The sequence below is a fragment of the Lichenostomus cassidix genome, chromosome 1, assembly GCF_008360975.1.
Source record: "Lichenostomus cassidix isolate B80296 chromosome 1, HeHo_3.0, whole genome shotgun sequence".
NCBI lineage: Eukaryota > Metazoa > Chordata > Aves > Passeriformes > Meliphagidae > Lichenostomus > Lichenostomus cassidix.
This window is the reverse complement of record NC_139479.1, coordinates 90,027,565-90,051,768: the sequence shown is the minus strand read 5'-3', so window position 1 is coordinate 90,051,768 and position 24,204 is coordinate 90,027,565. Positions and strand designations below refer to the sequence as shown.

General features: G+C 43.1%; 1 protein-coding gene across 1 annotated transcript; it reads right to left on the bottom strand.

Moving 5' to 3' along the window:
- Positions 1 to 1,122: 1,122 nt before the first annotated feature.
- On the bottom strand, positions 1,123 to 22,734 carry CD58 (CD58 molecule). Its single transcript, XM_085070400.1, has 10 exons — positions 22,611 to 22,734; positions 13,188 to 13,481; positions 12,308 to 12,559; positions 10,142 to 10,237; positions 8,888 to 8,950; positions 8,651 to 8,707; positions 7,044 to 7,091; positions 6,111 to 6,182; positions 5,486 to 5,554; positions 1,123 to 3,290 (listed from the first exon to the last, which is right to left on the bottom strand). The coding sequence occupies exons 1-10, from the start codon at positions 22,651 to 22,653 to the stop codon at positions 3,277 to 3,279; spliced, it is 1,008 nt and encodes a 335-aa protein (XP_084926526.1). The 5' UTR covers positions 22,654 to 22,734; the 3' UTR covers positions 1,123 to 3,276.
- Between the last annotated feature and the right edge of the window lie 1,470 nt (positions 22,735 to 24,204).

Sequence of the window (24,204 nt, the reverse complement as noted above, 5' to 3'; positions counted from 1 at the left end):
CTACTCACCACCTATTAAGGAGGAGAATTCTCTGGAGGTTAACCCTAAGGCAAAGTTTCTCAGAATTTTGCTTACATGCTCATTAGGGTCCATAGCAATGTTTCATGCCCTTTGCACCTACCCCACAGCTCAAACTGCACCCAAAGACTGCCAAGCACACAATCTCACCTTGCCCTTGTGCTCAGGGTGTCCCTAAATCAACCTGCTACTGGTCAAAGAGCATTTCAGACTTGTGTTCCAGCAGTGGGGTGCCACACAGGGTGTGTGTCACCTCCTTGCAGTCTGCCAGGCATGATCAGTCCCTGGTTTTAAGGCACAGGTACAAGTCTGCTCACAAGACAGCCGTGCTGCCTGCTGGTGTCCTTGCTGTCCCTAGCTTTTGCTGCAGTGCTGCTCCTGGAAGCCAGTCCTCTCAACTCTCCCTGCATAGCTCCACATCAAGGTAGCTCTTGGGTGCTGATGAAGGCTATCTCCACTCCCAGGACTGCTTTCACACTGGAATCCGCTAGAGATTGCTCCCAACAGCTGCACAGCCAATGGTAACATGTGGAAGGTGCAACTTCTCAAGCAGCACAGCAAGATCCAGCAGAGGGTGTTTGCCAACAATGGAAAGCTGGGCGTGTCAGCACAACACAAAGCTGCCCATGCAACTGTAGGTTGAGCTTGATGCCCAAAATCCACACTTGAAGCTCTACAGCAGATATCGAGCTCTGATCTCATTTATTCTGGGATTAATCAGGAGCAACACCTCCTGCAGGAACTGCTTTCGTAGGTTAAAGCTAGTATAGAGTCAGGACCAAGAAATCAGCCAGGCTGCATCTTGTACCTAGCAGTACTTCTACTCTACTGTGAATTTCTCTTATTACTCACCACCACCATGTGCTCACCATTCACTCACCACCACTTCTACTCTACTGTGAATTTCTCTTATTACTCACCACCACCATGTGCTGAGACTCAGATATGTCGGAGGGCAGGCTCACTTCCTGGAATACAGTCAGCATTTCCTGGATTCAAGTTGTTCACAGGCCAAAAATAACCACATTTTGAGGGAGCTTCTCCTCTCTGCTATTGAAAACTGCCTATTTTTCCATTCACTGCAATGTGAGATTGGACACAAACTTTTCACAGAAAAAAGTTTATTCTTCTTTAGTTATTGAGGAGACATTTGGAGAGAAGGACATGGGGAATGGCACTACAAATAATGTCACCAAACCTGGCAAGAAGTCAGCTGAGTTTATTCTCCCAAATATCTGACTTCACATCCTTATGGGGAGAAAACCCCCAAAATCTACCCTTCATAAGACCCAAAGAAACACCACCAAAAAAAAAGGCTTCACTGTTGCTTTGAAAACTGCAGCTTGCACTCCTACCAGAAATTTCTCCTGCACAGCAGACACTGTGCAAGGTAAAGGGGTGAAAGGAGGCAGTGAGAGACTGTAGAGCACCTAGTTGCTGGTCTTAAGTCAGCCTGCCATGTAAATGTGTTTTTCTACTTCTAGTAAAGCTCCAGCTTTCCACAAACTATTCTGAAGACTTCCAGCAACTGTGGTTAATTAACCACAACTGCCTACTGTTTTTGAGGACTGCTGCTTTTTGCTTTGGAAACAATGTCAATTATATCAGGTGTCAAAGAATTTTCAAAACCACACTATGTGAGACCTTGCTGTGCAGTTTAGTATTAAATTGTATGGGATGAATGAGACAAACCAGTATAGTTTCTGGGAACAATTTCAGCCAGTTCCACCAGACAATATTTTTTTACCATTATTTGTCACATTAATAACAGAAAATAAGACTTTGTCCAAGCAAGAAAACAAGCGACAGGTTTACTCTTACCACAATGCACATGACAAAGGACATCTTTGTGTAGAGACTTGTTTAAAAGTTACTAAGAAGCAGACAGCATTATCCTGATAAACTCATTGAAGGTAGAATGGAAAAAGACACTTGGGTCAGGAACACTGACCCCCCAAAAAATAAATATATATATATGTATAAAATAGATCACTTTGGTTTAAGATTATTTTGGGGATCAGTTAGTAACTTTTAAGGTAAATAAAAATTGCATGTATATATTATAAAAAGATATGACAAAGTTATTTACATCTTGAGCACTTTTTTTAATAAATTATATTTACAGATAGCAGTAGAAGATATGGTCCTGTGACAAACTACTTTTGAACTCCTGAAGTACAGCTGCAAATAGCAGGAGAAATTGTGTGAGTGGAAAGGGCATAAGTTGTAACAAGGGGAAAGTTGAAGGGGGAGCTTCTGATCTCTGATTACCAGTGGCAAACTGTCATGATTCTTGACACATATCAAGTTCAAAATGAACTGAAATGGCTTTCAGCTCTCATGGACAACCAGCATGTAAACATAACGAAAAACACTCCATAGCCTGATGTTCTGAAAATATTAATGCATGGTGTTTTTCTTTTTGATTCTTTTTGAGCTTCATTACATCCGTGTGACCTCAGTCTTCAAGTTTTTTTCCTAGTCTCAAGCAAACTCAAAGACATACTATTATTCTTTAGAAATGAGTACAAGTGAGTTGGCATTCTTAGAAAAATGTGAAATAGTTAAGATATTTTAAAAAATCCTAAAACTTCAAGAAATATAAAAAGTTTTAGGAAAAACCCAAGAATGCTGCTAATAGCAGCTTTGTTCCAGTGCAACAACAAGCTGAAATGTAGTTTTATCACAGAGGGAACACTGTCAGGAGATGCTCCATTGCCAGGTGCCTGCCAGCTCAAGAAGATAGTTTTGTCTGGAGCTTTGAGTTCCTGTTGAAGAATCAAGATTAGAAAATGCAAACTTCTATCCACCTGGGTCTGCTGAAGGATGAAGTTTTTTTTCTGATTTAAAAAGGTACTGATAAAAAAGTGCATAGAAAGCTGGTCAGTTCTTGCTTTGTCTGCATTCATGCAAAAATATGTAACTTTGTAAATCTCTAAATATCAACTACAAAGAGGCCTTGGTGTGTTAGTAAGGCACTATTTGTTAAAATCAAATACAAAACAATTAAAAAGATTTTGTCCATGATTCAGCCTATTTGTCTTCCCACAGTAGCACCAGAAAAGGAGGCTGGCTGTCCTGAGGAGAGAAAAATAGGCACTGGAAACAGTTCAGCTTGTCTTCAAGGGGCTTCTTGATAAAGCTCTGATGACTTCATTGATTGTGGAAGACCTTCAAGGGAAAAGGTAGCACCTCCTTCACCACTGAATTCTACTGCTTCTTTTCCATATTTATTTGGGCAACAAAGCAATTATTTGCTTATGATTTAAGATCTGAAACAAAAGAAGAAAAAAAGCATACAGGTAAATTACTATATCTTTTCTTCTAGAAACTGAACTAGTTATGAGAACACTGCAAGCTTTAAATACGAATGAAGTGTTGTGAAGATGCACCAAGACACTGTCATGTGACTCATAACAATGCAATTAAAGCAGATACCTGACCTATGGTATCTGATAAAACTAAATGCTTTACCCAAATTATCTGATTATGATTAGACACATTCCTCTGGGAGTGGAGCACATTTAGAACTTTCATTACTTACTGCCAGCCACCTGCTAAGCAGCTGGAAACTTGTGAAGCTGTTCTGACTCCATGACTTTGGATCACATAACCAGGCAATTAAGACACCAGTTCTATGCAAATGTTTTATGTCTATAATCTCAGTATCAGCTGTACATCACACATGCATGTGTTGCTGCTGCTATTTCTTCCCACAGTGATGCCAGGTGCTTTTGGAATTCTTTCTTTTGAGGATTGCAAATACAGCTCTTAAGTGACAAGGAGCCTGAAGGCAAATGGGAGTTACAGTGCAGAAAGTTCAAGACTACGTTCCCAGCCTAACTCATCACATGCAACATGCATCAACCTGTAACCAGGCTGATTTCCCATAAAGCACACACAAGCCCACTTACATTGGTGTATCCATCTTGGTGCACACATAGCAACTCTCTAAGGGGAGCCACCTGGACGTGCCAAGGCACTATGCCCTTCAGTCTTTGCTCCTATTTCGTTAGCACTACCTGTCCCTTCCACTAATCTCTAGCTCAGCATCACTCCAACCTAGGATAAGATGTCAGGAGATGGTCTAGGAGAGCAGCATGCAGTGACATATGGTACTCAACTCTGTAGACAATGAGAAAAGGAAAGTTGTCCTGAGTCTGGTTCTCACAAGGATCCTGGATAGGCCTGAAGTATCTGTATGTTTAAAATCCAAGCAGGTTTACTGCTTTACCTACAGCCAGCTTGGTGATGAGACTAAAGAATACGATTGAGCAGCCAGTTGGGGTGTGTGTGTTTGAGTGCTATTTCCTCATGGCTGTGCAGTGAGAGGGTTTGAATAAGAAATAAAGTTCTCTCATTTTACAGCTGCAGGGATAAGCATCAGGTTTCACACTCCCCACAAAACATGCAAAATGTTCTGTTCTCAGGTGGCTTGCAAACAGCACCAAAGAAAGCACAGCTACGCCTGCTGCCTTTGCAGGACGTAACAACAGAGTAGCTCCAGATGCTAAACCTTTCAGGGTGATGTAGGAGCACAGCTCAGCCCAGCAAAGCAGCACGTCACATGGACCTGTAATTATACACTGACTTACTTCATTTGGCTTTCACTGTCAACTAACAGGAACTGACTTAGTTATTGCAACACCCCACAGTTTCCTCTGCAGCTACACAGCCCCGTTCCAAGTCTGTTTCCTTGTTTCATGACAGTTTCATCAGCAGTTTTGTCTACACCATGGAATCAGTCTTTTTATACTCACTCCTAACTCCCTCCCACCCTCCCATTCTTCCATGTTTCCTCACACTTGGAGATTGTTTTCCCTCCTCTTTTTTATTGTCTTCAGCAAATACCAGAATTTACAGATGCGATTGCTTGGCTGGTAATTCAACAGAAGTATCAAACTGGGCAGAACAAAAAACTCTGCAGCAGTAAGGTGCCACTTGCTTTCACACTGCTGTGCATTTTGAGAATGTTTAAATGGATTATCTGCACCAGCAGCCTCCAAGGTGGGTGTACCCAAGGCAATACATTGTGGTGCAGGAAAAAAATATTTTTGCCCTGGTTAAAACATTTAAAAAATAAAAATACTATTTACCTCATCACTACAAATTTTCATTTTTATTTTGTGCACGTTTTATAACTTACGTAATAGCTGAGTATGGTAATATTTGTATATAACTTATAAGTACACATAAATTGGGTGTGCATGTTTTAGGTATTTTACTGATGTGGTAGACAATCACAAAAAGTTTGGTGACCACTGATCTACAATACAAAAAGCAGAAACCAGTATGAGATGGTTTCTCATACTAGTCTCTTGAGTAAGTTACACCACTCAAGTCAGGATTGTATGACATACAAACCAACAATTTCCTTTTCTTTCCAAGAAAGGAAAATTATTCAGAGTCAACCTCTGTGCCAGTCAGCACACTCTCCCAAGACACAGGGAGTTTCACCCTCACATACCTGCTTTACTGCAGCTGGGAGAGTTGTTCAGGTGGTCCCCATCTCCACCTTCTGCACCCTGGGTCACTTCTGCAAGGAAAAGACAATGCTCAGACAATCCTGGACCTCACAACACTCTGCCTCTCTGGCCCAGATGGATCAAGAATAATCTGACTGATATTTGGGCCATTTGTTTGGCATCAGTAATAACCCTGACCAACATGCCCCACTCCCATGGATCACCATCCAACACCTCTCTCCTCCATACCTGACTCTGCACTGTCTTCATGATCCCTTACTCTCATGACCAATGACAGGACTCGAGGAAATGGCATGAAGCTGAGTCAGGGGAGGTTTAGGTCAGATATCAAGAAAAGGTTTTTCACCCAGAGGGTGGTTGGGCACTGGAACAGGCTCCTCAGAGAAGTGGTCACAGCACCAGCCTAACAGAGTTCAAGAAGTGTTTGAACAACACTCTCAGGCACATGGTGTGATTATTGGGGTGTCATCTGCAGGGCCAAGGGTTGGACTCGATGATCCTGATGCATCCCTTCCAACCCAGCAGATTCTATGATTCTATGAAGGGATCCTGGCCAGTCTGTCTGCTGGGTCAGTAGAACTGACTGCACCTCAGAGCAGCACTTACCTTCCTGATTTACACCGTTGTTAACTGTCTGCGTGTCTTTCTGGGCACTGTCCTCCTTGTTCAATTCTCTGTCTGAAAAGAGATGAGAGAACAACTACTCCATTACTTCTGCCCCTCACCAGCACAGGCCATTGCTCTGCCCAGTCCAGGGCTCAGAGCACACCTTCTCCTCTGAAAGTTAAGTACTGCTGTGCTATCAGCACAAGCCCTACTTGAAATTGCTTTGAACACGCATTTCAGAGAACATCATAGCCTTGCCTACTATTTCCCATCCACACAGCAGTGACTGCCTCTTCTCTAGGTGCTGCTGGGTATACTGCACAGAGGTGCACTAACTCCCCTTCCTCATGTTCCCATTCTATACTGCAACAAAATATTTTATTTTCTCCATCGAGTGTCCAAACTGACAACCTTTATCTATCTGTCTTTATACTAATCCATTCTCTTACACTTGAACTGTATGTTTCCCTCCTTTCTACTTTATGACAGGCATAAATAAGCCTCATTTTCCTATGTCCATGTCTATATATATGGAAATAGTTACACAAGTGGTAAGACAATCCCACAGTGCACCACACCTTTACCATCAGCTACACAATCCCAAATAGGAATTTTGCAAGCTGGTAAGCATCCCATCTCTAAATTGGTGTAGGCATCACCTGAGGCTTGTATCTATTTGACATCAATACAAAACTTTGAAGCCTCAGCATTTTATTGTCTTTGGTCCTGTTTGAGGGTTTCGTTCCAGCAGAAAGCAAAGATCACCTACCCATGATGACATCCTGTAAAAATATCCTTGTACTCTTTTCATGCAAATAAAAGATAACATTAGACATATTAGCAAATAATATGTCTTGGATTGCAAAAGGCCACATGCAAAATTACTTTCCCCCTTCATGTTCCTCTGTTTTAGGGCTCCATCTCACTTCTTACCTGCTTCAGGCTCTTCATTCTCACAATGAACAGCTTGTGAAAATGCAGCTGCAAGAAAACAGAAATCCTTTTCCAGAAATGTGTATGAAGATAGCACAACAGTCTGCAAAATATGCAATTTAGCCTGAAAGTGACAACTTCATTATAGCACTTTTAAGGGATATTCTTGACAACCAGTATGTTATGCCACTCTAAGGACTCACCATTAATTTCAACTTCAACCTCCCTCCAGCAACCATTCAAGGTCCCAGACCATGACCAACACTGTTCATATTTATGCCTACAACTTTACAGAAGTTGTAAACTTTTGAAACTTTCTACTTCTTGCTGAAGTAGGTCTACTGATAAAGATGCACAGATCTGCCATAAAAAGCCAGAGATAGCTGAGAAGGGAAACTGCATCTACTTTTTTTTACTTCATCCTTGTGTTGCACTAACACTGTAACTTTAAATCCTTCCTCTTTGCAGACCCTAAAGAATCTTTAATAGAAACATTCTAAAGCAAATTTAAGTGCAGTACCAAAATGAGAGGTTTTGAGAGGTTTATTGGGATTTTTTTCATACACATCCTTCTCCTTTTTTCACCTTCAGATTCATCCATAGTCTAGAGTTCAGTGGTCTTTGAACCATGGCCTAGAACAATAGCTTTAATAAATGTAAGATACCAGACTGAGCATCCCACATGAAGGCACTGAGCTCAACACCAGAACACTCCAAAAGGGCACTGAGCTTACACCTGATGCCACAAGCTTTGGCCATTCCCCACTGAAACACTGTTTGATCTGGCAACAGAATATTTTTCATGAATCTTCCCCTGCTCTCCCCAGTCTGCCTGATGGTCTTGGGGGTTAATTTAGTTGGGTTCCTAAAAACAGACCACAGTAGTCCTGGCAACAAGACTAACATATGTTAAAGCTGGAACATGTTCACCAAATTTACCCTGATGAAAAGAGCACAGACTAAAGGAGTTGTCTCCTTCCTTAGCCGCTCACTATATAGAGTGATTCCCACACCCCAACACCCAAGAAGGAAGAGAACAGAACAATCTTGCTGCAAATTAAGGAAGTAAAAAACCCCAAAACACTCCAACAAAACACTAAGAAAAAAACAAAACAAAAAATCCACAAACAAACAAACATAAACCCCCCACAAAAAACAACAAAAAAAAACAAACAAAAAAACCCAAAAACAAAACAAAAAAAAATGCAGATCAGAATGGACAGCAGAAGCCCAGGTCGAGACCTGGACAGGAAGAGAGGAATGGCAGATTGCCCTACAGTGTGCACTTTTGCAGACCTCATCCTGAGGCCAGCCCCAATTCTCCATTGTTGAAGGTAATTTGCCTCCCAAGACAACTGCTGACCAGACAAATCCCAGGCCACTCACTGTCAGTAACTTTGCTAGCCCCATTAACACATTCACTAAGTGCAGGTCCCTATAATTATCCAATATTGGACCTCAACTGAGACTTTGAGTCTGCATGTGCACACACTGAGAACCAGTTCAAAAGCTCAGACCCTGCAAATAAGGAAAGAGCAAATCAGACTCCCTGCTCCAACCAACAGCAGATGTTTAGAAACATTAATGCTCCAATACAGGTTTCTTACCTCCCTCTGAGTTAGGCTGTTCTTGGCTGTTCCCATGGAAAAGTTGCTCACGTTCTCCTATAAAGAAATTTATTTGTTTTAGAAAGTATGTATTAATGATCTGGAAAAAATAACTACACTCAAAGAAAAACTTACTCCTTTAACTCTTCAATGAAAGACTACACCAACACAGAATAAAAACTGACAACCCAGACCAAGCAACAGTCTGATTTCCACACATTTGTGACACTATCTTACCTGAGCCATTAACTGGACTGTTCTTCTGAGCAGTCCTTCTTCCTGTTTCACGTTTAATTATACCTGCACACAAACAATAGAATTTTATGCCTTTGGAAACTTGTTGACAGCCTCCATCCATTCCATCCCCCCTCTCCCATCCCCCCAAACAAAAAAAATACACTTCACTGAGAACATGCAACTGAATACTTGACTTGGAGAAAGAACAAAGAATGAAATACTGTTTTTAGACTATCAGTGAGAGATTAGCAGAATGGGTCTCCTGCAACAAATAGAACACATCCAATAAAATCTAAGGTAGAGCTTAACAATTTCTGATTCTGAGTCTTGTACTTAAATCAGCAAATCTCTTCTGCTGTTTGATTACACCTGTGCAATGCTTATCTTACCAAGGTATAAGAGGTTTATTTTCTTACACATTCAAACCTTCATTGTTTCAAGGGAAGTAACTGAATTGTTTTGATTTTAACTGATGGTCAGTTTTGAGTGACATTCTTTGTGTGTTAACACCAAGAGCAGTGTTTACCACCACCTGTATGAACAAGGACACAGAAGGCACTTTCACAAAGTTCTCCAACACAAAGAGAAAAGATAGGTGTGCACCTCTTTTTCAAACCAGAAGACAATCTGACACATTAACCCAAAAAGATGGCAGAAAAAGATACACAGTGATTGACTAGGAGTACCATTTCTGAGTAAGGTGTCAGTTTTACAAAACAAATACTTGAATTTGGTGCAGGGATGGATAAAGAAACAAATACAGAACTCCAAGATGATGGCAGCAGAGGCTGGCAGGAGGCACAGAAGGTCTTGTTTATCAGCTGACCACACTGAGTTGTGAGACTAGACTTGGCAGATGATATTCAGCCCTGGTACAAGCCCATCCCAACAATAAATGTGATCTTGATGGCAGCTTTATCATGCTCTCAAAAAAGGCTATGAAAACACAGGTAGGAACAGGAGAGGCTACAAACACTTGGTAAGAAGAAACACACAGTAAATTAAACACCCAGTCTGAAGGAGAAATACGCAAATGCAAACTGCAGTGTTTCCCAGGACTCAGAGCCCAGTGTCAGAATGCAAGAAAGTTCAGCACATTATTTCCTTCAAATTTATTAATCTTTCCCTAAACTGGGCTTGTTTCTTCTACTGTTTTTACAAAACACCTGATGGTCAGAAATTTTCATTTTATAGAACCTTAAATGAGCATAATCTTGAAGCATATAAAGCTCAATTAGGAAGTGTTATACATACCTTTCTTGAGTATGAACACTAGAATTCCTACAGCTACAATAAAGAGGACCAGAGGTGCAATAACAGCACCTCTGTTTCGTTTGTAAGAACTGTCTCCTTTAAAAAAAAAAAAAATTGGTTAGTTAAAAAGCAACTGTATGATACACTAGTTCAGTAGAAATACAGCCCCAAACATGCTTTACAGCTATTTTTTAAAAAGTAGCTTCAATAAATTAATGCACCAGAGTCAGTTATTAGCAAAACCCTAAGCCATCTCCAGGACACTTATATGTTAAGTACCTCATTTCAGCAAAGGCACATCACCACTTGAAATGCAATGGCTATTCCAGTTCTTGCCCTACTAAAGGCTGAGCTAGATTTCACACAAATGAAATTTCAGCAAATATCTTTGATTGGGTTTGCATGGCAAGGTTTTGATGGTTTCTGTGAGAAGCAGCCAGAAGCTGCCCCCATGTTGGATAGAGCCAATGCCAGCTGGCTCAAAACCAGATCTGCTGCTGGTCAAGGCAGAGCCCATTAGTGACTGTGGTCGTGTCTCTGGGATAACACTTCTGAGAAAGGGGAAAAACTGCTGGGCAACAGCAGCAAGAGTGATAGAACAGTGACAATATGTGAGAGAATCAGCCCTGCAGACAGCAAGGTCAGTGCAGAAGGAGGGGCAGAAGGTGCTCCAGGTGCTGAAGCAGAGATTCCCCTGCAGCCCATGGAAGACCCCATGATGAAGCAGGTGGATGCCTACAGGAGGCTGTGACCCCATGGGAAGCCCATGCTGGAGCAGGGTCCTGGCAGGACCTGTGGCCCTGTGGAGAGAGAAGCCCACACTGGAGCATGTTTGCTGCAGGACTTGTGGCCCGGTGGGGGATTCACACTGGAGCAGTTTGTGAAAAACTGTGGCCTGTGGGAATGACTCAGGTTGGAGAAGTTCATGGAGGGCTGTCTGGTGTGGGAGGGACCCCATGCTGGAGCAGGGGACAGTGTGAGGAATCCTCCCCTGAGGAGGAAGGACAGTGTGTAATGAGCTGCCTGCCCACTGCAACCCCCATCCCCTGTCCCCCCACACTGCTCAGGGAGATGAAGTAGTGATATCAGGAGTGAAGCTGCGTCTGAGAAGAAGGGAGGGGGTTGGGGAAGGTGTTTTAGATTTGTTCTTGTTTCTCATTATCCTGCTCTGACTCTGACTGACAATAAGTTAAATTAATTTTCCTGAAGTTGAGTCTGTTTTGCTGGTGACAGTAATGGCTGAATGATCTCTCTCTGTCCTTACCTCAACCCATGAGGCTTTTGTCATGTTTTTTTCCACCCTGCCCCTGAAATGGCTGAATAGTTTCACTCCAATTCATGGAGAGCAGTACATTCTCCTCCCTGCCCTACAAAGGAGGGGTAGTGACAGCAGCCTGAGGGGCACCTGGCAGCCAACTAAGGTCAACCCACCACATGCCTCATTTTTAACAAGTTTCTAACACATCAGTTTCTAACATACTCCAGTAAAGGAAGATTTCTATACTACAAACCATGACAATTACTTTCCCACAGAAATGAGAAATTTTGTCAGTTAGGGACTGCCTTACACACCTTACAAACCAGATGGTTCCAAACATATTCTCACTCTATGTTTAAAAAAACCCCTAAAATTCCAAGCCTCAAGCTGAAGGCTGTCCCAAAGCAATAAGCAACAGGAAGTAAACTCTCTTTTCTACTTTTTATACCTCTCTATGAAGGAGGAAGGAAGTATGTTTGACTCATGCACATGCTAGATGGGAAATTATTTTATCTAAGGGCTGCTAGATAATTCACTTGAAATGGCTGAATAGTTTCACTCCAATTCATGGAGAGCAGTACAAAGAGGACAAGTCATTAGCATTAATTACATAAGGCCAAAAGGTTCAGAAGAGGTCTTCTAAGACCTTCTAATCTTTATTCTAGTCACTGAAGTTTTTATTCTGTCGAGATCCCTGTAAAAAGTATCTTTCCAGGCGGATCAAACAGTCAACCTCATACTTTTCACCAACTTCATACATACTTTTAGCAGACATATCACTTCTGATGCCTTTTACTCCTTAAATTTACTCCTTAACTTCTCGGGAAGTTAGGAGAAAACTTACAAAGTCCATGTTCTTCCCAACCAAGCCTCTCAAACCTGTGTTTGCAAAGTGATTCATTAATTACCTTTTTCATCTGGAAAACATTGATTCAAAGAGATTTCAGAGCTCCTTTCTATTTGTGACAATTTAATGATACACGTAGCTTGCATGGTACGATTAACTTTCTCCAAAGGGATGAAAAGATTCTGCCTCCGATCACTCCAATCATTACTGAGCTTCCAAGTGTAATTCAGAGGCCTCTGGAAATCTGCTGTACAGTTTAACGCAAGGTTATCACCGCTGGTGTTGCAACTTATGTTAGGTTCTGGAAAGGAATCTAGAAGGAGAGAAGACATTCTGTATTACTTCAGTTGCAAACTGTATAGAATTTCAGCACAGGACAAGGGCTGGAGCAACAAAAGCAGCAGGAGAGTGCACAGACAAAAATGTAGAAAGAAATGTGTTTCTAAAAGTGACCTGTAAACAAACCACCTGTTTGTGGTTCTCCCATGCCCAGCCCAAGAGTCCTCATGGTCACTGTCCTCAGAACTAACAGACACACTGGTCACAAGTATTTCCCAAAGACTACTAGTGAGGCTGAGCAGATATGCACAGGATGATGCCACAGATACTCAAGCACATATAACAGGCCTGCAGGAACATCTTTAATAGATACATACTGTCTGGGATTACTATGTCAGCTTGTTCAAGAAGTTTGGTTGTCTACCTGAAAGTGCAGTGTGCCATCTACACACATTCTAGAAGTCATTCCAAGGTGCATAATGATGGGCACACAAATTAGATGCCACCTCTGAAAATTTGTTCAAAGTGCCTAAGAAGCTAAGAACAGAGATAAAGAACAGCTCCCTCTGTTTGCTTCCCAGACAAATATACAATTCCCTTTCTGGACTTTTTTAAGTGAATAAAGTGGTGCATGTTCTTTATGCAGCTCTTCCACTACTTACCGAACACTTCAAGTTGGAACGGTAAGTGGTGATCTGTCCCAAAATGCCAGTACCTTAAGTCATATATGCCAGTATCAGTCTTCATCAAGTTAATTATAGTCAAGGATCCATCATCCATAAGTACAGTCCTGTCCTGGTATTGTCCAAAATATTTTGGTTCGCTTTGCTCTTCCCATTCAGCCACTTTATGCTTGTCTTTAGTCCACCTAATGTCCATTACTTTTTCACCTCTTTTTCCTGGAAAAGTAACATTTTCTCCCACGACACCAAACATTTCCTCACAGTAGATGTGTGCTATGGAGTGGGGGGAAAAGAAAAAGTTACTTTAACAATCATTTTATAAAACACTGCTTGACTAATGCTGTATGCAATATCAAACACATTCAAATTTAGGTTAGAAGCACATCACAATCTTGCAAACTAAGGCACATGTCAATTAAGAATTACCCAAACCCAGGCTGTCAGCACAACTGGATGACAGGCACTGCAAAGGAATTCAGTTTCCACATTCTGGTCCCAGTCAGTCCTGATGATCTTCCCTATCCTAAGCCACTCTATCCTCAGTACTTTCCCCCTGTTCACTTGAATTAGGCCTCCTGCCCATGGTCTGGTGAAAAATATTAAACAAAGAATTGTCACCAGCAAAATCTGGTTTGGCATCTTGTTGCAGAACCCCCAGACTGAAGTTCCTGCTGATAAATAAACTGCAATTTTTCCAGAATGAATATTCACAGTTAGTAAAAGTCATGCTTCTGACACAAAACTGCTACTTAGATCAAAGCACCTGCTCTGAAGTCATGAGGGTATTAGGGATTTCCCTTGAAACGTCACTTAAAACAAGTTTGTTTCACAGCCAACATATGTGAAACAGCATCCTAGCCTCTAACATCTAGCAGAGCTGTCAGCAAGAAATGGAACTGTTCAGAAACTTTCACCCCTCTCAATTTTGAATCAATTACATTCTGCTAAAAAGGCCCAGACATTCAATATAAATAAATAAACAACAACAGAAAAGAAGAGATATAAGAGATTTCCCCCTAATTTTAATTGAAAACAGCTACATTTGCAAGAAATAAAAACCCTACTGATCTAACAGACAAGATTCTGCTGTGGGGAAGGGACCACAACCTTTAAACCTGTCCCTGCTTCAGTCTTCAGCAATCACCTCCTACTTCCAAATAGCTCCAAACAGCTTTAAAACAATTGCAAGATCACTGCCACGGCAGACAGGGACATAAACTTGATATCAGTGTGGTTTTGTCTAAGTTACACTTGCATTAAAGAATCCATTCTGCTCCACAGTAGCTGGTAACTTTTTACTACTAAGTTGAAGGAAGGGCATGGATAAGATACAAATGAGATCCCATATTAAGGCAGGATTCCCAATCTGCACCATGTAAAACTTTCTTTTAAAAAGTAATTGTGCATGGTGAAACAAATATTTCAGATGTCTACTCCTCAAGCCAACTGGTTCCAAGTGACAGCTACCATTTTGGTGTTTATCTTTTTTTATTTATTTCTAAATGGCATCAGTTTAAGAACCCAACAATTCCTATATCGTTCTGTACTTCCCTTACTTCTCACATCATCATTGTATGCAAACTTACTACCATTCCTAAATCAGTGCAGATACTATAGCTTTATTGCACCAAAACAAGTCACTTCCCTACACTGAATATGAGTCCAGAAAACAAACTGTAACCCATCTTACTCCACATCTTATCTCCTTTCCATACAAAAGCAGACAGAAGGTCAGCTAGGCCTTCCTTTCCCACTGGCAAAGGACAGTGCTCGTCAGGTCTTCTGCCACACCATAGAAACATAGACTTTCTCTGACAGGACACTCTAGACAAGCAACAGAAACACGCTTCTGTGTGCTTGGGTAGAGAACTGCACACACAGGTCTTCTCCACACCTTACTCTTTATGGAATATTCAATTTGTTTCCAATTTACCCACGAAAGCACTCTTCTCGTGCCATTAGCATTGCACCTTCTTGCTGTCTGCACTTACATGGTGGCCTTTTCCAGGCACAGGCACTGTAGAAGCAATCAGGATAAACTATCAACTCTCACATCTTCTCAACACAACCTATCCACTTTCTTTATATTCTACCCTGTTCAGGCAGATTTAAACATTTCACTTGAGCATCTCTTTCCACCCATCTCAATTAATGATTTCCAGAAGAAAAAAATAACTCAGGAGCTCCAGAAATTGTGTCTGAAGACTGCAAGATGCTGGGTAGGGTGGAACAGTATTTTGATCTGACAAATCTTAGAGTCTTGTCAGAGACTTTTGTTTCATAAAGACAAGGTCCAGGAGCATGTTTCCCTCAAGAAGTCATCTCTCACTGCCTAAGGACCCTATGGTGTTCCTAGTATGGAGTAAAACTCCCTGCTCTTCCCACTGTGAAATTCTACCTCTCAGTAGCTTTGGCTCACAGACACAACGAGGCTGTGGTGGTGGCTTCATATCAGCATAAGCCAAACCACAGAGGCTGTTGGCAAGAGCCTTCAGGAAGGACAGCAGCTGTTTGCTGGGCACTAAGAACATGAGAAAAGGACAGCCAACCACTAAATAACTTCCTAAGCTTGATACAGGGAAACGCTCCACGTCTTTACTCTCTTTCAGTTAGTTTTAAGTGCTAGGCTGGAGTTATCAGAGCAAAATTGCTGCTTCTTCAAGCCCAGGGATGAGACTGAAGGAAAGCAGAGCTGAAAACACATTTTCCCTCCACAGGTTCTGTGTGGCACGGGGGAGTGCTGCTCTCTTCAGCACACTCTCTTCTTGCTGGCTGGTGAAACAAAGGCTTGGCAGCAAGGAGCTGAAGAGCTGCCCAAGGGCACTCAGGGCTGCCAGCAGCAGGACAAGGAACAGGTTATTCCTTGAGGATAACATTTATCTCCTCCCACCTTCAAACATCCAGTCTCTGCTTTTATTTCCCTGCTTCACTGTTCTACTGAAAATGTGAAGAAGTTTCCCACTCAGGGCTGTCAGCTTCCTTTTTTCAAAGAAATGATACAGAAATGTTGCATAAGGTCATAACCACGCATCTTTGAGCTTCTGGAGAAAGTATGTGTCATCATGTTTTCTGAATTCCCATGGGACTCTTCCCCATCTTTTCTACTTCATTTTATAAGGAAACATATTTTCCTTTCCACAGTGGTGAGCAAAGAGGGAGAAGTGACAACCAAACACTCTCTCACACTCTCTTTTTGGAAGGCTAGAACTGCCTTTTCTTACATTTCTCTGCTTTCTCCCTCTCTTCTTATTGTAGACTATTATTCCCAGGTAAAGTTCACACAACAAAACAGTGCTGTGCTAAGGCCTCCAGCAGCCTCTACAGAAACCATCAGACTACCTGCTCCTGTATCTCCTAAAACCCACTCCAAATTCCTTCTTATGTCATGTCTTTGTGTTCTTTCCTTCCATGATCAAAGTGTCACCAAGAAAGAGGAACTAACATTGTGTGGGCAAAGCCTCTTCTGCAAACCACCACCTCACCTTGTCCCCATCATCTTCTGCTCCCACTTCCCAGCAAGACCCACACAACTCAGTGCTGTACTCTAGTTTTAATACTCCCCAGAATAATTCTGACTCTTTCAGCGTTTTAGCGGACTAGAGGTGTCCATATTCAGTCCAGATGAAGTAGATCAGCAATCAATGCTTCATTACTATATTTGTCTACCTGGTTTGACTTTCTTCGCTACTTTTCTTGGAGCTGATGTAAGGTCATATTATTTTGGAGAATGTAAACTAATTCCCTTTTTATTTTTAATGCTATCATAATTTTTTTTGTCTCAAATACCTATTTGAAATGCATATAGGTATACATTAGGTCTATACAGGCAGCAACTAGGTTCTCCTACTAAGATGTATTAAGATTAACATTTCACCTGCTGAAACTGGGTGGAAAAGTTCTTATGGATTATTTTGAACTTATGGCGAGGAACTATTTGCCTCAGGAGATAGGCTTTTTAAATAGTAGATTTTTGGTTTATTTTTTGTAAATTCCCAACTACCCCTCTCTTAGGCTTTTTTAAAATTTTGAATTCCCCCAGCAACTGTAACTAACAGACAGTTATGTTCCCTCCTAACCCTCAAAACCACCACGTGCAGAAAATCCTGAAATAAATGTTCAGTCCAGAAGGACTATGAGAATATTCACCAACCATAGTCCTCTTAACTCCCCCTCAGGCCACACATGCAACTCACTTCCCAAATTCTAGTAAGAAAGCATTCAGACCCATGGTGTTAAAGGACAGGCAAAAGCTACAGCCAGGAGAGAGAGAACACAGATGACAATAAACTGTAGCAGCAACCCAGGCTGTTGCAAGATAAAATCAGATTTGTGCAGGAATGAATGCAAATCCTGCATGTCACATCCAAAGCAGAGGTTTTCTCCTGCACACCAGCAAAGGCAGAACCCCAGGGCAGCACCCACCAACAGGCCTGGGTCCCTCCCCACCACAAAATCTATACCTTCAGTCATATTCCTCAGCAGGACCCCAGCAACAGGCAGCATTCCCATGCAGAGGCTACCAGCCATTTTTAAACTATGCTGGCAACCAAAAGTTTGGAGATGACCTACCTATTCCTCCTTCTCTCGTTTTTCTGTCTGCCTGTTCCTGCAGTGAAATAGTCATGCAGACAGTACAATCTGCTGACAGTTAACTTGACACACACCCCCACTCCAACTAAAGAAACAATAAAAAGACACCCCCCCCAAAACAAAACACAACACAGAAGAACTGTAATTCCCGGATGTGACTCACTGTGAAACACCCATGCTTGTGCATGGAATGGAGCAGAAGTGAGCCAAACGGGGAAGAACAAGAGTAAGAGCATAGAGGAGGGGCAGACACTGATCTCTGCTATGTGGTGACAGTGACAGGACCCAAGAGAATGGCCTAAATTTGTGTCAGGGGAGGTTTGGGCTGGATATTAGAAAAAGGTTCTTCACTCAGAGGGTGATTGGGCACTGGAACAGGCCAGGGAGGGAGAGGACTGGGAATCACCACTTTTAGCAGTGATGAACTATTAGGGAGGATCATTGTGTCCTGCAGAATTTGGATTATTTTTAATCTCTAGGCTTTGCTTAGGGACAGAACTGACCTGCATTTAAGCCTGCCTTGAACCATGAAAAAAAAAGCAGCAGTTCAAAAGCAGTCCAGAGACACTGGCACAGGTTGCCCAGAGAAGCTGAGGATGTCCCATCCCTGGCAGTGCTCAAGGCCAGTCTGGATGGGGCTCTGAGCAATCTGATCTAGTGGAAGGTGTCCCTGCCCATGGCAGAGGGTTGGAACTGGATGATCATTAAGGCCACTTCCAACCCAAACCATTCTATGATCCCAAATCCTCTGGTCACTTATTCCCAGAATCCAGATAGCAGCACTTCCTATGCTGTACACACACACAGTCTTCACACAGGCTCTGTGATGAACAGGACTGAGAAAATAATCTGTCTTTTTCTTTCCATCAAGTTCATTTCCAGATCATCTTTCCAGTTCTGCTTATAAAGGATGCCACAAACTGATGCCATAGAGAGGAACTGTTTCAACCTGTGGCAACACCAGCTTAAACTATTCCAAATTACAACCTCTGTCTTTTACAAACCCTGTATCACCCAGCCAGCCTACAGTCACACTGCCAATAGGATCTCATGAGGTTATAAACAGATAGGAGCACCAGTAAGGAAAAAAACCCAAAACCAGAAAAACCTACATACATTTTTTTTTAATCAACACTTTTAACACACTCAGGATCAAAAGATTCTGTGTATACAATCCAGAGATGATCCTGGCTTTCAAAAGTCTACAACCATTAATTACATTAAGGCAAGAAACTATCAGAAAAATTTTTCACTCTGTGTTCATCCTGTAGTGTTAAATAGCAATGGAAAAAATACTGTTTCATTTTGGTTTTAATATGACATAACAACCTCAGCTCCTATCAAGAGTTTTTAAGCAGACGTTTGGTTTGATTTTTTTCCTTTGTGATAAATTTATAGGCTCCTTTGTTTATTCAGGAAGATTCAAGAGTAAGATTACAGGACAACACAAGCGGGTGTCAGCTTCACAGTGGTGATAACTGATTTTTCCATTCATACTATTTAAAACTATGTTTGACATTTCTATTAGCAACCTACAAAATAACCACATTCTACAAACCACCTGAATTTGTTAGAAGTCCAGATTTTCCCCCATTCATCCCACCACCTTGTAATGTAGTTCCTATGACATCTCTCATAGAGTGGAGAGACACAGAAGAAATACTGAGCAATCCCAGTGTTTCTCTGGTCAACAAAAATGTAGAAAGGAGCATATATTTCTCTGTGCAGAGAAAAAAAAAAAGAGACAGGAAATTTTGAAATAAAAAAAAAAAGCAAGCCCAAACTTGTTGAACTGCCTAATGACACAGACACAAAAAGCCACAGTGAGGTAAGTTTGGTTTCTATGCTAATCACTCTCAGAAGAAGTCTGAAAGAAAAATAATTTTTATCAACTCTCAGGTTGTCAGTCTATGCTCAGTTCTGGAGATGGCAACTTCTGCTTATAGGTGAACAAGATTTTCCTAGCTTAACTCAATTTTTTTGAAGAGGCTGAATTGGGAAATGAAGCATTAAGCAAACATGAATGTAAGCATACAATGAAAATGGCATTAAGGAATCCATCTGAATAAGCAAGAACTAGAAGGCAATAATACTACACAACAAGGAGCTGATACTCAGAACACTGAAAGAGTTGTCTGGCTTTCAGATGAGCCTGACTACAGACACAGACTACTTCTAGATGCTATAGTTCATATATCCAGATCACTTCCCATATCCCCTCTGCTTTTGGGGCAGGATCCTGACGCAGCTGAAGTGAGTAGAAGTTTGGTTGCCATCTTCAGTGCAGCAGAACATTTCCACGGGTGTGGTTTGCACTGCTGGTGTGTTATTATTTAATCACCTCCTACAGGGAGGATGCAAAGATCTCTCTGTGGGTTCGTCCAAAAAACTAAGCCACAGACACCACTCTGACTTTCTTTACACCCACATACAACACCCAGGATCCCAAATGTGAACACAGTTTTGGCTTGAACTTCCAACAACTGAAGGAGCATGCTCTTGGTAGGTCTAAAATCAAAGTCCTTCCACAGCCTCAAGGCGAGGCTTTGCACTGTAATTGACAGTGAGGTTTAATCAGATAAAAACCGGACTTGGCCTGGCATTGGGAAAAGCAGGAATCCCTGTGTGGTGAGTAGGAATTCTGAAAACACCAAAGCTACACTGGAACTTCAGGCTCGCACACGGGAATGAAAAAGGACATCTCCTCCCCTATTCCAGACTTTCAGCAACATGGCTGGGATGAGTGCTATGCTCTGAATTTGGATGGAGAAAGGACTCAGGAGGGAAGGCTGATAAAGGATGAGGATCTACCAACTGCATCCTGGTGTTTAGAACAGGTGTTTGCAAGGCTAGAAACTTGCACGCCAAGCCAAACTGCTACTGATTTACTTTATGCACTTGAGCAGACCAGTCTGACTTCCAGGGTCCTGATTTTCACATAGAGAGATGACAGATTATTTTACCTTGTTAAAATTAACATGAAACATTTACACATTATCAACACACACATAACAGCAATAATGCAAGCATACAAACAAAAACATGGTGTGAAATCATGCCTATTTAGTTTAGTGAACAACAGTAAAGAATTTGCATTCCTGATCTCCTGCCCTCATCAACCAGAATTAAATTTACAGAGAAGACAACAGAACTAGCTAAGTTTTATCATTAAAGGAGGATGTTATGATACTTGCAGCCACAACAACTACCATCTCCAGTTGTCCAAGCACCATCATCTCTTCCTTTCAACTGTATGTTCTTTGGAACCTGGAACCTTGTTTTCTGGAAACTATAGAACGTGGACTGACATGCTCAGACTAGCAGCAACATGCCAATTTACATAATGCAAGGCAACAAAGTTACCAGCAGATACTCAGTAATTCATTTACCAGTGTCTGCAAAAGCACCGCTGGTGAGAGAAGAAATTGCAGCCAAGGCTTAACATGGGCAGAGAGACTCAGGACTCATGCAGATGTGCAGCATCCTGGCTTCTCCATTAGTCCTCCCTGCACACCTGGACCCCCAACACTCTCTTGCAGAACAGGATCTCACAATCTTAATTATATACAACAAGTTAGAGACTTCTGGAATAATATGGGGAGGAAATGACAGAGAGTTGCTCTGAGCTCGCAGTAGCAGAGCCAGCTGCTTAAAGCCTTCAGGAAAAGCAAGAGGAGACTGTTGCTTTTTAAAAAGTGTGATACAATCGCTGCTATTTTAGGCACATTAAGGAAACTCACAAAGGAAAAAAATCCGTTAGACTAGTGGAATTGTAAGATTTTCACAGTTTAAATCATGCTTCTTGGCCCATTTAGCAAGAGCAGCTACCTCTGATGACAACAAGAAAGTTTGTACATTCATCTTCAATTGCAAAAATGAGCAATTTTTGTTTATTCTTCTCATGTTCACAGCTCAAGTGCAAGGGCTGTGGGTGTAAGGGTTATGCTCCTCGGGCACAGTGGTGGCATTCGGATTAAGAAGGCCTTTGATTTGTATTTTGCCAGCAGTTGATAGTAATAATTTACTCCTACAGAGATAAAATTTAAAAAAAGAAAAAGCCCCAGCTACTAAAAACAACACCAAAAAACGACTGAGAACTTTGATTCTCTATCCATGGGCAAGAAGGAACACCAAACATAAAATAAACAGCATCTTCACATGCAGGGATGACAAGAATATTTTTACAATAAAAGTCCGCTTCCTGACTTCCTCAACACCTCAAGACCCGGAGGCAAAAGTGCACCTCGCCACGAGGAGGAGGAGGAGGAGGAAGAGGAGGAGGAGGAAGAAGCCGCCCTTGTGCTGCGGTGCTGCTTCCTCCGCAGCGCGGGCTAACCTCAGCGGGGCAGCAATTAACTCTCGGGTTAATTAACCCTCGGAGCGGCTCCCGTACAACCAGACCCACTCCCCACCCCAGCTTCCCGTTCACACAAGCTTTACGGGGCACAGGAACGCGCCGAGAACAGGGTGGGAAGTTCCTGCTGGCCGATATGAAATCCCAGTTCTAGCGGCGGGAGGGAGGCACCGCCCGGCCGGGCTCGCCACCCCCCGCAGGGCAGCGGGCGAGCGAGCGGCCAGGGCGCCTAGCCCCGAGCAGGGAGCCACTGTCGGGGTTCGGGTGGCGGCTGGGCCATCCCCGGGACCCACGGCCGCTCCCAAATCCCCGCCGCGCCCCGGGGCGGGACACGCCCGTCCGCCTGCCCGGCGAGCGCCGGCCGAGGGTGCCCGACGGCCCTGGCGGCACGGAGGGAAGCACGAAGGCAGAAAAGCGAAGGGCTGGGGAAGGGTCCCCACCGCCCTCTCCCAGCTTACCCAGGAGGCGAGTAAGGCACACGAGGGAAGCCAGCAGCCGCATCGCTGCACCGCCGTACTCTGCTCGGACAGAAATCAAACCTCGAGGTCTGCCGCCTCCCGTCCGCGCGCTAACGTCATTACCCCTCCCATCCGTCCCGCCCGCTCCAGTCCCCGCCCCAGGCACGCTGCGCCTCAGGGCCCTTCCGATGGAAGGCCCCTGTTTCTGGGAATCCCGGGGCTCTCTGGGAAAAGGTGCTTTGAGCCGCGGCGGCCGCGCCTGGTGCGCCCTGAGGGGTGTGGGGTGCCACACAGGGGCTCGGGGTGCTGCCGTGAGGGGAGATTGTGGTTCGTGAGGCGCAGCTCCGGCGAGGGCTGGCGGCAGAAGTTGTCGCGTTGCTCTTACATCAGGGAGGTTTCGGCTCTGATGATTGGAAAGCTGAAAGTAAATCAATTTAATGCGGTTAGGGGCAGAACGAGTTTCAGCAGGCAGCACGCAGCTCGGGTCAGTTCCAACCCCTCTGCCATGGGCAGGGACACCTTCTGCTCCCAATGCTCCCTGGAGCCTGGTGTTTGACCCATGCTCCAAAAAATGCTCCTGGTTCTCTCCGAGGGTCACCTGGCAAGATCTCTTTTGAGGGGTGGGCTCGGGGTTAAGCCTGGCCACATTCTCATGTTCCAAGGCGGTCTTGGTCTCTGGGGGGGTGAGTGGAGGAAAAGAAATTGAACAGAAACCAACTCTGACTTCTAGGGGTTTTTTTTGACACCAGCTGCTCAGTAGCAGCCCATTCAGAAAACTCAAACACACTTAGATTCTGTTTAATGGATGACTGGCCTCTTGACACTCCTGAGTGTTTTTGAGGAAGAAAGGGAAAATACCACAGCGGTTTGGAAAACATAAGTACTCAGCAGCTATCAAAAAATCGCTACTCTGACAAATATTCCAGAGGCAGCTGGGAGTCAGCTTTCCTCTCATGGCAGTGAGTTGCTGTGAGTGGATGCTTCAGCCTCCTTGTCCTGCATCCCACTCACAGTGCATTACCCTGGCTGAGAAGAGTCCAGCTGCAGATCTTTCAGCTTCCAAGCACACTCAGCTCCCAGCAGCTTGACTGCCTGTCCTGAGGAACACCAGCACAACACAGAGCTCTGAGGGAGGCTCTCACCACGGGTTTATCCCTCAGCCAGCTCTCTCCCAGTGCACTTGGTCCCCACACTCACGAGCAGCTGGGTTGAGTTATTCACCACTCTGAGCGACCTCAGCTTTGCTCTTCACACAACAGATTCAGAAAACAAAAATTGGGAACTATGGCTATCTCTAACCAGAGATGTTCCAGCTCTGGGGGATTTTTCCCCCCGCTTCCTTCTAGGCATTACTGTAAGCTCCTTCAACTCATCACTGAAGGCTGCAGCATGAGCTGGGATGACACTGCATCTTGGGCTGAGCAATGCTGTCTCATTCAGTTCTTACAAAATCCAGAATAGTATTGATTCATTTTCCATAGTTACATTGGAATGTCATGACATGTAACTCACAAGTGTAGCCAGGCCCATCCCATAGATTCCTTTTACTCAGTGATAGAAACCCACATGGAACTTTTCTGTCCCTCTGTTACCT